This window comes from Polypterus senegalus, chromosome 2 (assembly GCF_016835505.1).
Source record: "Polypterus senegalus isolate Bchr_013 chromosome 2, ASM1683550v1, whole genome shotgun sequence".
Classification (NCBI taxonomy): Eukaryota; Metazoa; Chordata; class Cladistia; order Polypteriformes; family Polypteridae; genus Polypterus; species Polypterus senegalus.
Window position 1 is genome coordinate 301211369 of NC_053155.1, and position 15899 is coordinate 301227267.

General features: G+C 42.6%; 1 protein-coding gene across 1 annotated transcript in view; it reads right to left on the reverse strand.

The window, feature by feature from the left end:
• Window positions 1-8262: 8262 nt before the first annotated feature.
• Window positions 8263-15899, reverse strand: part of rcbtb2 (regulator of chromosome condensation (RCC1) and BTB (POZ) domain containing protein 2) — an 82564-nt gene continuing 74927 nt past the window's right edge. Inside the window, exon 12 of the mRNA XM_039745855.1 lies at window positions 8263-8721. Coding sequence (XP_039601789.1) covers window positions 8581-8721 — 141 coding nt within the window. The 3' untranslated portion in view covers window positions 8263-8580. The remainder of the gene's footprint in view (window positions 8722-15899) is intronic.

Genomic DNA, 15899 nt, shown 5'->3' on the forward strand with positions numbered 1-15899 from the left:
GTTGTTTTTTTCCTTGGACCCTTTTTGTTAGGTACTGACCACTACATACCGGTAACACCCTTAAGACCCGCTGTTTTGGAGATGCTCTGACCCAGTCTCCCAGCCATTACAATTTGGCCTTTTGTCAAAGTCGCTCAGATCCTTACGCTTGCCCGTTTTTTGGTCTTCCAGCCCATCACCATCAAGAACTGACTGTTCATTTGCTGCCCTAATTCTACCCCACCCTTTGTCAAGTGCCATTGTAACGAGATAATCAACAAACTGTCGGTAGTTTTCAAGTTGTAGCTGATCTATGCATAGGTTAACAATCAGGACAGTATTAACCAATAAAATAGTCAAGTCTGAGATGATACCAAAGAAGGTGAAAGGGCAGATGATGTAGAATCAGCTACAGGACGAACTACATAGCAGACAGGCTTGGGCAGAATGTGGCAGACGAAATTTGATGGAAGTAAATGTAAAGTTTGTCTTCCTTCACAGGGCTTCAAAGCAAGCAGAAGACGGGCAGCTCATTTGTAGCCCGAGGTCCCACATTTCTCCAGGACGCAATGACCTATTAACCCTGCCTTCATCTTCTCTAATGACAACTTTTTCTCAGCTTTGCTCCCCTCCTGGATTGGTTTCCTGCTCAGTTGTACACCTGATGAAGGTTCTCCAGTCGTAACGTCAGCTCTTTTACCATCTTTTCAGTAAGGAAATAACCTTCGACTTCTTTTTCCTTTGCAAATGTGAAGGCTCGGCCTCCACAACGGGAGGTCTGAAACTTGAAAGTACGCCGCATGAGAAGGACTTGGGGGTCATCGTGGACTCCTCGCTGTCAATATCCAGACGGTGGGCTGAAGCAATTAATAAGGCTAACAGGATGTTAGGTCAGATAATCACGACGGGTGGAGTACAAATCGAGGGAGGTTATGGTCAGCTGGCGAGGCCTCATCTAGAGTGCTGGGTGCAGTTTTGGTCACCAAATTACAAGACACAGCAGCACAAGAAAGAGTCCAGAGAAGAGCAAGCAGGCCGATTCCAGAGAGTTGTGATCTAGGAGGAGAGGAATTGAACCTGTCCCACGCAAGCAAATAGAGATTAAGAGGTGACATGATTTAAGTATTTAAAATTATGAAATGAATTTGTACAGTGGACTTTAAAATAAATTCTGCAACAAGAACACATTGGGGACATTGATGGAAACTTAGGGGCAGATTTAGTTTCTCTACGCAAAGAACCACAAACACATGGAATAAATGACAAAGTGCTGTGGTGTCCAGCAGGAACCTTCAGATCTCAACGTGATGTCACTTTGGACAGTCTTGGGTGAGTGAATAGCTTGTTGGGCTGAACGTCACAATTGTCCAAATTTATCATTTATATTTTAGTCTGTGAAGAGGGCCTTACAAAATTCAACTGAATTAAAAGGACACAAGGGAAGCGGCCAGGGAGGATTGTATGGTGGGCAGGAGGGTCCGGTCCCCTGCCGTGACAGCCATTTCCCTGGGTGAGGCAGCGCTCATGGATGATGACGGGCCATCACCAGTCTGGTGGGAGCCAACAAGCTGGGCACTGCACACGTTATAATCAATGCCCCAAATGGTGCCAACATCTGCATGGCGTCTCAAGGTGAAAATAATCTATTAATGGACAGACAGCAAAGGGCTCCATTGACGTTAAGCCGTTTCAAACTACTTTGGGTGTCTATGTACTCCTTTTGTAATTTAATCAGTAAAGTTTCTATTTTACTCTGTGCAAAGTGTTAGACAAAAATCAACTGAGTTGAATGGAATAAATCGGGCTCCCAATCTGTATGGGAACTGAAGTGGCAGCTGGCAATGGACACCCATGTGGACCGTCGGCATTCGCTACATGTGCTGCCTTGGTTTTTTTTTTTCTTTATGTGCCCCTAATGTTGCTGCTGCCCTCAGACGTTAACCTCAGCTTTTTGTTATCATTGCGGAGGCCAGTGAGTGCAACTTCAACGTCAGATAACAGAACGTCTGTTTCCAAAATGATCAGACTGACCTTTGATAGGCCGAGTGGCCGACACTCCTTGAAGTTCTTGGAAGCCGAGTTTGAGAGTAAAGGCCAAAGGTGTCCCACGATGTCTCCAGTCGTGCGTGTGGCGGAGCGGTGCCTCTGATTGGCCCCTCTGTGCAGGGCACCGTCACCTGACCTCGTCCACGTTGGCGCTGGGATCCCAAAGAGCTGATTATGGATGTGTAGACCGATGATGGCCGTCTTGGAAACCTGACTTTACCAACAGCAAATCAAATGACAAGACCATCGGCACATATGGGAGCAAACAAATCTAACAGAATTCTTTATTATTGTTGTTTTATTAACAGATGGTGATTAATTTGTACAAGAAAACTCTTTCAAGTGTGACTACTAAAAAAACAAGGAATCAGAAGTCCTCCACGACTAAATTTATGGCAAGTTTGGAAGCTAAAGCAGTTCATGCCGACTCGATGATCACAGTTAAGCCCTGCACCTTCTGCTCCAAACGTGTCTGATTTCTAATACGTCAGGACAGCCACTCGCACGCGTCTCAATGACGGAGTGGCCTCCTCTCCTTTGTCACATTTGTAAGGTCAGCTGCTGTCGACAGCCGTTCAGCGGAGTAACCGCCCAACACGAGTGGTCTCAAAGCGGGCCGACGTGCAGTCCCCACATTTGGGCTCATGGTGCCCCGCCACATTCTTGGCTCCCACCCGTTTCCCAGTCACTCAAGTTGATCTCACTTTTTAATGAGCTCGTCTCACATTTAGCACAGAGCAGTAGTGTGAGATTTACATTCAACAGAAATGTAGAAATGCTTGTATGTTTAACTTCTCAACGACTTTTGTTGTTTTGCTATCCATTCAACCATTTTCAGTAGCGTTTGTTCCCTTAAACAACAAGTTTTGTGTTTTTCAAGTCAAACTGATTTCTTCACAAACGTCCTGTATACAATACAGTGTGCATTTGACACACAAAGTGTGTTTCAATGTTAAGCGTTTTCTAAGCACATCTTCCCTGCACTGGCGCTTTACAATGGGGCACAACTAAAAGCAATAAAAAAACTCCCACGCACACGCATTGTAAAGCAGCTCACACACGTGTCATTTTTGAACAAAAAGAACCAAGTTATGAGATTCAGTCCTTTTAAAAGAAGCGCAACGCCTCCGCACTCTGAAACGGCTCATTCCACGCGTTTGTTCTCCGTTTGATTTACTTTTGTGTTTTTTGTGCGAACTCACAACAATATCCTGATTTTGCGATAAATTGATTCTTTTCAGATTCCTTTTGTTGTCACAAATGTGTCAGGAACACGGACAGCCGTCTTCTTTTAACAAAGTTTATGGAATCTCTTAAGCTTTAAGCCTTTTATTGTCCGGTGCTGCTTTGTGCCCCATTGCCTCCATTGTAAAGATATTTTTTAGATTTATTTTAAACTCTTAACTTTAAAACACAGTTTTGTGTGTCAAATGCATTTATATGGCACTTGTAAAGAAATAACTTCCACTTGAACTTTTACTCGGACTGTGCCAAAGGTCAGAAATGTTTTGCCGTGAGCGGGCCATTCGGCTCTTGTTGTCAATTCGCTGAGAAACCAAACTTCACCAAATGGAGCCAAACGCTTTGCTGCCCTCCACTCTGTGGTAACTTCTTCTCCGTTTCTCTGGATGGGCTGATTTTACACCAACGTAATTCATGCTGAAGGCAAAATGGTTGTGACTGCGTGAGCTGCGGTGGACGGCAATTTATATGGAAAAAGTCAACTTTAGGTTTCCTGTAATCAGCTGACCATAACGTGTGATAAAAGAGAAATGACCCCCAGAGAAGCCCTCATTCGGTAAAAAAAATTCTATATAATTGAAAGCAGACAGGACACGATTTCCACAGACACTCTCAGCTCTGCAGATCCTCAGGCATCAAGCGCAGCAGCAGCAGCACAAGTTGGGTGCTCCTCTTCAAGCTGCGTCCAGAGCGTTCAGCCTCAACGCCTTGCGTGGTTGACCCTTTCAGAGGAGTTCAAGGACAGCCTCACAGTTTTACAACAGCCACACGATTTGAAATGAGCAGTTTTAGAAAAGCTCTACGTCTGCCCAAACACCTGCTGGCCACCTGGCAAACAGAAGTATGCCCAGTTCAAAAGGGCGGCTGGCTCTTCATATCCATTCACATCTTAAGGTCGTGCACTTGCTAAATCAGGGGAGAGGCCATTTGATTATTTAAAGGGGCCCGAGTGTGCTCGTCACTGCTCTCTTTCAGTGTTCGTATGATTCCCTCTCTCTGCCCACCCAGCGGTCCAGTTACTGGGAGCCAATGTCCACTCTAAGGAGTTGGGGGAAAAAAATGTTTAAACATGTTGAGGGTCAAAACCAGAAGAGAAAAGAAAATAAAACTACGCAAGTCCCACCGCCTCCTACCCTTAACCCAAGTCACACTGCGCTTTATGAAGACAACAAAGATTCAACATGGCCTCCTTGTCAAAGTGCAGGTCGATTCTTCAAAATCAAATTTGCACAACCAAATCAAATCAAGTGTCATAGCTAAGTGACCTCTGACAGACCCCAGGAAAACACGTTTTGAAACCCGTCCTCGCTGGTCATCCCCTCAGTGCGGTCAGAATGTAATAATCCAGCGAGTGCTGCCCCACCGGCAGTGGCACCACTTATAGCACAGACAAGGCTACAGACAAGCGGCGAGCAAAGAAAGCGTATGGTAGTGCGACCGGCATACTGGCGTGTGTAGTACGGCTGTTCTGACTAAGACGACGGTTTGAGGGGAACCCCTCACCCTAATCCTAATCCTAACCTTCTCAGGTCCAGCACACAATATGGCGAGTGCAATAACCATCATCTTTAAGAGTTCTCAATGTTGGCAGTGACCCCTGGCTGCTTTAACCATTTGAGGCACTGATGGCATCACTTGCAGCTGGGCTGCTGGTGGTGCCTTGAGCGTGGGAAAGGCGCTATATACTGTAAATAAAATGTCTTTAAGAAGAAGAAAACTGGATTCCCTTCTCCTGCCTGTCTTGCCAGCCCAGAATGTATTTCTCCCTCATCTCCCATGGTCACCCTTTAGGGTCTTCCCAGCTGGCAGATTACGCCAGTAGCCGTGGCCCCCCCTCTCTCCAGCCCTCGGTCTGACCACCATTCTTCAGCATCTACCCGGACACTCTGAGCCGGATCTCCATCTTCCAAACGTCCTTGTGGTGTCTACCAGATCCCTAAGATTCATGTCCATCGTCCCCTGCTCCTGCATGATCTGTCATTCCCTTTGCTTCCTCGTGTAGCCACCAACTGCCTGCCTCCTCACCGCTGCATGGGCTCAAACTCCCAACTCTTCCTTTCCGTGTACTTTGTTTCTTTTTCTCGTTTTTCCCTTCTACCCACTCAGGATTCTTTTCATGTTCCTGTGGGCACAAGAAGCAAACCCCAGAGTGCCAACAAGGTGAATGCAGGGCCCCCCTGTTCATGCTACCACGTTCACCCACGCGCACTGTTTGTAATTAAAACTTGCAGAATGCCATGGACCCCTAATGTGCCACATCACAGCGTGTGCCCGATGTTCAGACACCAGCCACCTACTTGGCATGGAATAAACTGCAGAGCCCTGGTGTCACGCTAAAGGCGCAGTGTGGTCCACGTGACCTTACAGTACTTGGGCAGTTAATGTTCATCTTATTCTTGGCGATTTAAGTTGCTTGACATTGCTAAGTTCAGATTTCAGTGTAAACGTTTACATACTTCAGATTTTTTTTATATAAAACGTTTACCAAACCGTTTTTTTTTTAAAAAGCATATTACTTAATTTTACTAGAAACGACCATCACATGCACTGGTAAATTTGCCTTTTTGGATGAGCTGAAAGCTGACGTTACTTGTGGATTAGTAGAAAAATTAAAGAAAGCAAGAATGTGCAGAGGATGAGTAAAGCAAACATGGTTTATGAACCTTTAAACGGCTGCTGTACATTGTGCCCGTGTTGCAGTGCCAAGCTTTTAGTTTGTGCCTTTTCAAAATCCAAAAGTGCTGATAATTATCACCTGTGCTGATGAGTTTTTAGCTCTCGTGCGAGCAGCTCTGGCGACACTTGCGTAGATAGAGTACGCACAAATCACTCTGGGGGTTTGTTGTTGTACTCTGCTGACGTAAAACTTTGTTTAATTGTTTTGGTTCACCAAACCCATTTGTGTTGAAGCTGAACATCTGCCAGACTGGGAAGGCTGATTTCTGCTTAGCCATCGATTTGGCCATCTGTGACATGAAGTTGTCAGTGCCGTAATACAGTGGCCAGTTATCACCGATGAGGACACCAAACGCAGACTTGCAGGGATTGCAGAACTCCAGTAAAATGGCGCCGCTCAACCTCTGACGGTAACCTCGTCACCCACCGATGGGGACTACAGATCGAGATTTGAGAATTTCACAATTTGCTCAAACCAACTGCAATACTGTAGTTAAGTATTTCAAAACAAAATTAAATTGCAAATCATTTAAATTTAATATAACAAGAGTGGAATCCTCCATACAACATTTCCCAAGAAAAAAGACAAATAAAATGAAACCCAACACACACTGAGACACAAAGATGGTAAACGAGAACGATTTATCAAGTGTGCGTTTGCAAATATAAACCAAGAGTGAAGAGTGGAAAAAGTTTTTTTTTTCTATGGAATATACGACTTCAGGAAAAAGTGAGGAAAAATATGCACATTTAAGAAAAGCTAAGGTAAGTAACTGTAGAAAAAATAAAACAAGCAATCGACAAAAAAGTAAAAAGGAAAATACAGAAAAGTGCTGCCAACATGGCATGAGAGCAGCTGTAAAGTATTTTACCATAATAATTCAAATGTATTTTTCTACCATGTGATCTTTGTGTCTTTAAAGTCCTAATACTGACAAAAATAAAAATGTAACCCATCAGTCCCCAAGTCTGTTAAAGGTTTGAACTACAGGTAGGCTGTGTGATCTACGAGAACTTTAGTGTAATGACATTTTTGGAATTCTTCTTGCAGACCTTTAAAGGATACGTTCAGTATTTCAAACGTAATTTTTTAATAATCACAAGGGGGCCCTGCTTGCATCACTCGCCAACCCCCCCAGCCTGCGTTACGTGCCAGCCACTTTGTGTCTCTGGATTTCACTTTCACCAAACAAATCTTTTAATTCTCGTGGATACTCCTCTTCACTGGGAAGAAACATTACTTTTCCCTGATGGCAACACGAATTAGACGATCTACAAGTCTCTGACTTAAAGTTCGATCTCTTTTTGCTGTTCTGTTATTTCACCAAGTAATAATTTCTGTTAGTTTGCAGTAATGTGATCTTTACTATTATTTTTTTTGAGACTTTTGAATTTTAGTACTTCCATTATCTCTAACCTGCTCTGCATGTGTGTCGCGCAAACGTTTTTGAAATCTTTACCACGTCCTACTTTGTCATCTACTCTTTGTCTTTTATTTTCGGCCCCAGGCGTGGGTAAATCTATTGGCACAAAGTCTCATCTTGCGGGATGAGAAAGTGTCTCTCTGAGAAAGTCTATTATAATAGAGAGTTGTGAAAATGGTCTTAATTTAATGATTTTTTACAAACCATGTTATGTGTAGAGGAGAGGTAACTTTGAATAGATTCAAATACATTTACTATCTCTTGCCCTACATGTACCGTCAGTGCCTTTTCTCTGTAGATCTCCTGACCGGTGCTTCCTTTATCGAGCGCCTTCCCATAATGCCTCCTTGACTGCTTTTATACTTACCATTTATGAAGTCGATTCTGTGTGCCCCCAAAGCCTTTACTCTTCCTTGTGTGCCTCACACTTACACTTCCTGTTTTGACCGTGTCACCAATCAGACTGCTTGGGGGCACTGGATGCACACGTTTAATGATATAGTAGACAGATACATACATACCGTGCCCTAAAGTAACATGGACATGGCATGTTAGAATACGTGTTCAGTCTCAAGACGTGGATCAACCCTTGAGAACATCCTTGGTTTGAAAGTTCCAGAGACCCACTCTTTGCAGTGACTCTCTATTCAGACAAGGCTCTGCATTTTATAAACATGCGTAAAGAAACTGCTTCACTTACGGACACAACTTCCTCTAGAAAATGAATGAATACCACAATTGTGAAGAAATAACTTTGACTTGAAAAACCCCAAACTTACCCTTTGAATTATCTGCATGCCAACCAACAGTTCAGAGGTTTGGCGCCACTTGATACAAAGCTGCACATTATTACATCTGTCCAGAAAAGTATGAAACAAAAAAGTGAAAAAGGAAATGGGGGCAGAAAACATTGAAGTGTTTTATTACTTTCCAGGCCATCCACTTTTTTTAAAACAATCATTTTGAATGTTCATAACAATGCTAGAAATACTAAACCTTCATTTCCTTCTTCACAAAGAAAACACAACAGAGAAATCGACTGGGCAAACCTTCATTTGTTGGACAAGCGGATATATTTTTTCCCCAAACAAACATTCCATTAATGAAGACAAGTATAAAAAGTGCTTCACATATAAACACATGATTCTCGTCGACTCGGGATGGCAGGATTCTTTGCTCACCAGTCCACTCACCGCTTCACGCCTCGGCCCATTCAGTTTTTGAACGCTCCGTACCGGCTCGCCTTGCTGATGAAGTTCTTCAGGAGGTCATAGTCCATTTCCGCAAAGGCTTGAGTCTGAGTGACCGCCGTCATGTGATTGACACAGAACTTGAAGCAAAACTCTTCTAAATCCTACAAATGAAGAATTCTGTTTGTTGAACAATGTTCTATGCAAGTTGGGAACAACACATCAACTACTCTGCTAACTGGAATGACCCCCCCTGCCCAGGATGACCCCCTAGAATTAACTTTTAGTGGTGCTGCTGCCTCACAAATTGGTGCTCAGACTCGCAATGTCCATGCAGGTTTACTTCCCACATTACCTTAACTGGCAACTCTGTCCTACACCAATACTGCCAAGATCAGCTCTGGACCCCACAACCATGACCAGGATTAAGCTGGCCTGAGAATTTTACTGACATACCAAGAGAAAGTAATACCGAAATCACATGTCTCAATGTGTGCACTGTGTCCATGTCAACGCTGTTATGGACCTCACTGTCCCAGACTCTGTGAATATTCAGCTATCTAAGGTCAAAAGTGTAGCCTTCTTTCTTGTTTTGGGCCACAGCTAAGAGACTATCCAAACAGGAACTTCCTTTGACCAAACACAAGATGGTCTAATGCACTGGAAAAAGAGTGGCCATGACTGGCGGCATGACAGTTCTCTCCAGAACCCTTTGAGCCCACAACCATCCTGCTCAGATCATTCGTCCACTTTGTGTAGAGAAATTTGTTGAAAAGAAAATGAAGCCCATCATCAGAATTTGCATTGGGTGCTCTGAGCAGTTGCTTATGGTGCTTCTACTCTGTCGCGTCACAAATCAAATGGGAATCAAACTCATCAAATCTGGGAGTGCAGGGTGTGCAACATGGCAAAGACAACCTGGAGGTGGTGCCAGTCCATCACAGGCTCACTGTGCTAATGCCAGTGCCAGGACAAGCCAGTCTGTGAAGCAGAAGGCTGTTCCTGTGGTTAATGGAGTGTGTTGTTTATATGGCAGATGTCTTCTTGTGGAAATTTGGCTTTTCTGGGGAAAATCTACAGAATGTCTAGTTGAGCAAAGTGGATTCTGTTCCCCAGTGAATGCACATTTTTGATAACCGTAACGATTGATGCGTTTATTTTATTATATTTTTTGAACAGTGTCATCTCCAGACAGAGGAGTAGCTTCAGTGACAGACTTGTGTCACTGTCCTGTTCCACTGACAGACTGAGGAGATCGTTCCTCCCCCACACTATGCGACTCTTCAATTCCACCCGGGGGAGTAAATGCTAACATTAATTTTATTTTAATTCTTTTCATTTTTATTACTATTTAATTTAATATTGTTTCTTTGTATCAGTATACTGCTTCTGGATTATGTGAATTTCCCCTTGGGATTAATAAAGTATCTATCTATTTATTTTTTAAAAAGGCAGTGTGGTTGTATCTGGTAGGTTGCCGGCTCAAATTCCTTTACTGCTTTGCTTCAAGGGTGCTATACAATGGCTGACCCTGCGCTTTGACCCCCAAAGGTCATGCGAAAAGACAGTTTTCCCCCCAGAGATTATTAAGATGTATAAAATACCCAAATCAAGTTCCTTTAACTGTGGTCGGGTATCTTTTTGCGTTGTGTTCTCCACAAACTATAGTTTGCAGACTCCCACTTTTACATGATCACTCTTGTCATAATAAATGCTACTGGATGACACTTTTGATGCAGTTCAGTGTCAGGAACTGACCTGTAGGACAAAGCTGGCATTGCCCATTCTGCTAGTCTTTAGTGGCATACCAGGCAGATTTAACAGACATCCAGCTGCACAAAGTGACTGAACTCCAGCTTGTACCAGGATCTGCCAGGACTTCATCTGATAACAAAGGTGTAAATCAGAGATGAACTGACATCTCTCCAGAGGCAGACCTCTTGAGCCAGAAGGAGTGAATTGGACTCCAGGAGGACAAAGAGTTGTAAATCAATGAATGACAACTGACGGATAGAAGGATTCGCCTGTGAGGAGACACTGACTCTGTAACTGAAGGTGACTTTAATTAATTCAGGAGAAGTTAAACATTCCCTTAAATTAGTTACACACATCCCATCGGAAGTAGGATATTCTCTGGACACGATTCTCTCCAAAATGACTGAAAACCTCCGATACCAGCGCTCTGAAAGTAAAAGTCAATGAGCTGTTCCCTGTTTGGGGAACAGAGAACTGACAAGCTCTCTTTCTCTTAAGGAATCAGAAATTGAGAATTTCTCTTTGCCAAGCCAAGCTGTGGTGCCAGGCGGTTGAAAAGATTAAGAAGTAGTCATTACTTGAAGAAGGGACCATCAGCATCTAAACTCTTGTGCCAGAAGGAGTTCTTTTCCGTGTGCTTTTCCCTGTGAAGTTGTAGACGACACAGCCAAGGGCCTAACTGAGGAAAGCACTGAACACCAAAGACAAAGGATCACAAAACAAAGATAAAGAGTGCAATCCAAAGCAAAAAGAATCCTCCACTTGAACCTGGGGCAGCAACAACACCACACAATATTGGGCATCACCTTTATAGTCTTGATATCATAAAATGAGAACTCTAAATAGCAAGTATCCAAAGTAAATTACACGTCAATGTTGGAACATTTGCTAAAAACATCCTAAGTGCAGCTAAAGCCGACATCTGTCTGTCTGTCAGTCTGCAATGTTGTAAGACCATTCAGTTTTGACCAGCGGTACAGGTGGTCTCTACTTCTGCTCTGATCACTTAGCTGTACTGCCAACCTGGAACAGAAGCTGGGACCACTCCAGCCTGACAGAACTCCTGCCATGTGAGATGTCATAATCATTGACCTTGGTGTGCCTAACTGAAGCAACAGCTAACAAACATCAAATTGATACTAAAAATATTTTACTTTAAAAATGACTCCGCCAAATGTTTCACGGATATGCAGACCCCTTTGCTGCAGGTGCATCTTGTCCTAAATGCCAACAGCAGCAGCACAGAACACTTTTGGGATTCTGACATCACTGCCTTTCAAGGTGTCTCCAGATGCTCATTGGGTTCTGCAGGTACACAATGGACTCTGTCCTTGTAACACTTCTGGTACGGCATCTGCTTAGCTCAGGGCCACAATGCACTACAGAGGGCAGTGAAATTGGTATGAAAAATTCCTGGTACCCAGTACCCTTCAGGTCAGGACATGTTTCAGGGGTGCCCAGCTCTAATCATGGAGAGCCGCAGTGGCTGAAGGTTTTTGTTCCAACCCTTTTGCTTCACGAGAGTCTTTTATTGCTGATGAAGCACTTAGTGGTCAAGTGACATTTTTGTGGTTCACTGGAGTTGTCTCGCTTGTTAAGATTTTGAACCTTTAATTGCTTAAACAATCTTAAACAGCCATATCCGTTGCTTTAACTGCTCCTTATTAGCAATAAGATGCAAATGACAAAAGGAGCCAGCAGTTTCACATCTAACTTGTCTATTTCCACCTGTGTGTATTCATCGTTCACTATTAATTTATTAATTTAATTTATTAATTAATTAGACCATTGAAGTTATTAACTCAATACTCAGAAGGAAATTAAACAGGGCGCTATATAACCTTCTTTATGGCTTGTGAACACTGTCTGGAGGATGAAAGTGTCGAGTCTGCAACGACTTCTAAATCCTTCTCATAAGATGGATTTTCAACTTTTTGATCTCCCACTGGGCATTCAAATCTAATATTTTTACTCCCTACACATAATTCATCATATATACTTATATTAAATTTCATCTGCCACATATCTGCCTAAACCTGTGGACTGTCCCTCTGTAATGATTCAACAGATTTGAGATAATCTACCCCATGTAGTATCATCTACAAACTTAACTAGCGTACGTACACATATAGTGAGGAGTTAAGCAAAATGACACCTTTTATTGGCTAGCTAGAAAGATTACAACACCCAAGTACTACATATACATTATATATATATATATATATATATATATACACACAATCAAAGTAAAACGTATGTGAACCCTGTGGAATGATCTGATTTACTGCATGAATTGGTCCTAAAAAGTGATCTGATCGTCATCTAAGTCACAGGTACTGATGATATACACAATGAGCTTAATCCAATGACACACAAATAATTCTACTCTTTCATGTCTTTATTTTACAAACGCATTCAACATTCACAGTTGTAGTGGAGAAAGTAAGTGAACCTTGGGATTTAATAACTGGTTGACCCACCTTTGGCAGCAACGACCTCAACCAGGCGCTTCCTGTAACTGCAGATCAGACCTGCACATCATGCGGGGGGAATTTGAGCCCATTGTTCCCTGCAGAACTGCCTTAACTCTTCCATATTCTTTGGTTGTCTTCTGTGTGTGGCTCTCTCTCTCTTTTCAAGTTATTCAATAGGATTGAGATCTGGGCTCTGACTGGGCTGCTCCAAAAGGCGGAGTTTGTTCTTCTGAAGCCATTGTGCTGTGGATTTGCTGCAATGTTTGGGGCCATTGTCCTGTTGCATCACCCAGCCTCTTCTGCGCTTAAGTTGACAGACAGACACCCTCACATTATCCTGGAGAATTTGTTGATAAACTTGTGAATTTATTTTCCCCTCAATGATGACAAGCTGTCCAAGCCCTGATACAGCAAAGCTGGCCCAAATCATGATGTTCTACCCACCATACTTTACTGTAGGGATGATGTTTTGATGTTGATATGCAGTGCCCTTTTTACGCCAACTGAAGTGCTGCTTGTTCCTCCCAAATAGTTCAGTTTTGGTTTCATCACTCCACAAAACATTTTCCCAGTAACATTGTGGAGTGTCCAAGTGCTCTTTCGCAAACTTCAGGCGTTCAGCAATCTTCCTTTTTGGTAGCAGTGGCTTTCTTCTTGGTGTCCTGCCATGGACTCCTTTCTTGTTCAATGTTTTGCGTATAGCTGACTCATGAACAGAGATGTTAGCCAGTTCTAATGACTTCTTCAAGCCCTATGCTGTCACTCTAGGGTTCTTCTTTACCTCACTGCTGACTCTGCGTTGTGCTCTTGAGGTTATCTTGGCAGGATGCCTACTTCTAGGCAGAGAAGCCACAATACCAAACTGTCTCCATTTATAGACAACTTGCCTAACAGCAGACTGATGAATATCTAAAATCTTTGAGATGACTTTGTAACCCTTTCCAGCCTTATGTAGATGAACAATTCTCCGTCATAGCTCTTCAGACAGCTCTTTTGTGCGAGGCATGATTCCCATCTGGATATGCTTCTTGTCAAAGCTCCAACTCAAACTTTATAGTGTTTTTTATCAACGTAATTCTAGGCCACACCTCTGAACTCGTCTCATTAAATGACTCCACGTGTGCTAAATTCTGACTGCAATGAGCTTTGTAAAAAGTCATTAGCTTAGGGTTCACTTACTTTTTCCAACCTTCAGTTTCACAGTTTGAATTATTTATTCAATACGGTCAACAATTCTCTGAAAATCTGTGTATCTTAAGTTATAGGAGACTGTGTTTGTTCATTATTGTGACTGACATGAAGATACGACCATGTTTTATATGGGAATTAGACATAAATGTAGAGAATTCCTAGGGGTTCACATACTTTTTACTTTGACCGTGTATATATATATATATATATATATATACACATGGACAAAATTGTTGGTACCCTTCAGTCAATGAAAGAAAACTCAAAATGGTCACAGAAATAACTTTAATCTGTATATATATATATATATATATATATATATATATATATATATATACTGTATAAAGTGTATATTTAAAGTAGTATACATTTATATACAATGTGGACAGGCATATGAACAGCAGCCTTACTTCTCTTTTCAAGTGGACTAGAAATTAGCATTAGAGGATAAATATAATAGAGAGAGGCATCCATGGACAAGGGGGAGATGGCGGCACACAAAGACAAACTCTCAGGATGTAAGCTCACATGCTCCAAGATGTCCTGAAGCGGACTGCTGTTTGCTTTCAAGCAAAACTGACATTGGCATGTGGGGGAAAAAAAGGGTAGGAATAAAGTGAAGTTCAATCGGGTAAAAGTGTACCTGGAAATTTTAATGTAATATTTTTTGACAAAACACACATACAAAATATACAAAAGGTAGAAAAATGTGTATGGCATACTAATTAAAAAAGATGAAATGGCAGGATTAATAATAAAAAAAAATGACCAGACTGGCGTACGTAACAAGGCCGAGGTAAAATCATAGCAACCCCATAGGATCCCAAACATTGGTACAACAGGCTGCCAAATACAATCAGTTGACGACATTTTTAAGAAACTTGGACAGACGTGGCGCGTCATGCAGCATGAACAACTGTAGTGCAGGGGCACCCACCTGAAACGGGCAGCAAAGAGTTAGCAGCTCAGGCCCTCCGCAAGACCTTCAACACTGAGCCTATAAAAGTATTCACGTTTTATTGTTATATAAGATTGAATCTCAGTGGAATTTATTTGGCCTTCTTGAAATGATCAACAGAAAATGAATCTTTAATGTCAAATTGGTCTAATCAGATTATAAATATAAAACAAAAAGTATTCGCCCCCTTTAATAGGACATCCCTAAATCATTCCTGGTGCAGACCGTTGGCTTTAGAAGTCACAGAATCAGTTCAGTGGAGCTCACCTGTCTGGGGTGTCAGTTGATTTGTCATCTAAATGCACCTGAATGTGGAAGACACAACTTGTGGTGGGTCAGTATGGTGGGATACGCTACACAAAAAATATAACAAAACCCCACTGCAAATATCTTCATGAGAAGGTGATTGAATGGAGACATCCCTTAGAGTCGAGTTAAATCAATCATGAAGAAACAGAAAGAGCGCAGCACAGCTGTGAACCTGACTGGAGTTGGCCGTCCACAAAAACTGAGCGACTGTTTGAGAAGACGACTACTAGTGAGGAAGGCAACACAGGCACCTATGAGACATCTAAAGGACACAAAAGACTTAATAATAATTCTCTACATTTCTATAGCGCCTTTCTCACTACATGGAGAGTGGGGAGCCACGTCAACCAGCACCAGTGTGCAGCACTCACCTGAATATACACATTAACTGTTAGCTGGTGAAAGTGTTTGGAGACAGTTAGCCAGTTAAAGACAGGAGATGATTAGGGAGCCAGAATGACCAGGCTGTGGTGGGCAATTTAGCTCGGAAATCAGGATACACCCTGCACTTTACAAAGGATGCTCAGGGATCTTTTATGACCAGAAAAGGTCAGGACCTTGATTTTACATCTCGGTGCTATTTCTACAGGAGTGTCCCCATCACTGCACTGGGGCACTTCACTCCGCATAGAGACCATTGGGTGAGCAACCCCTG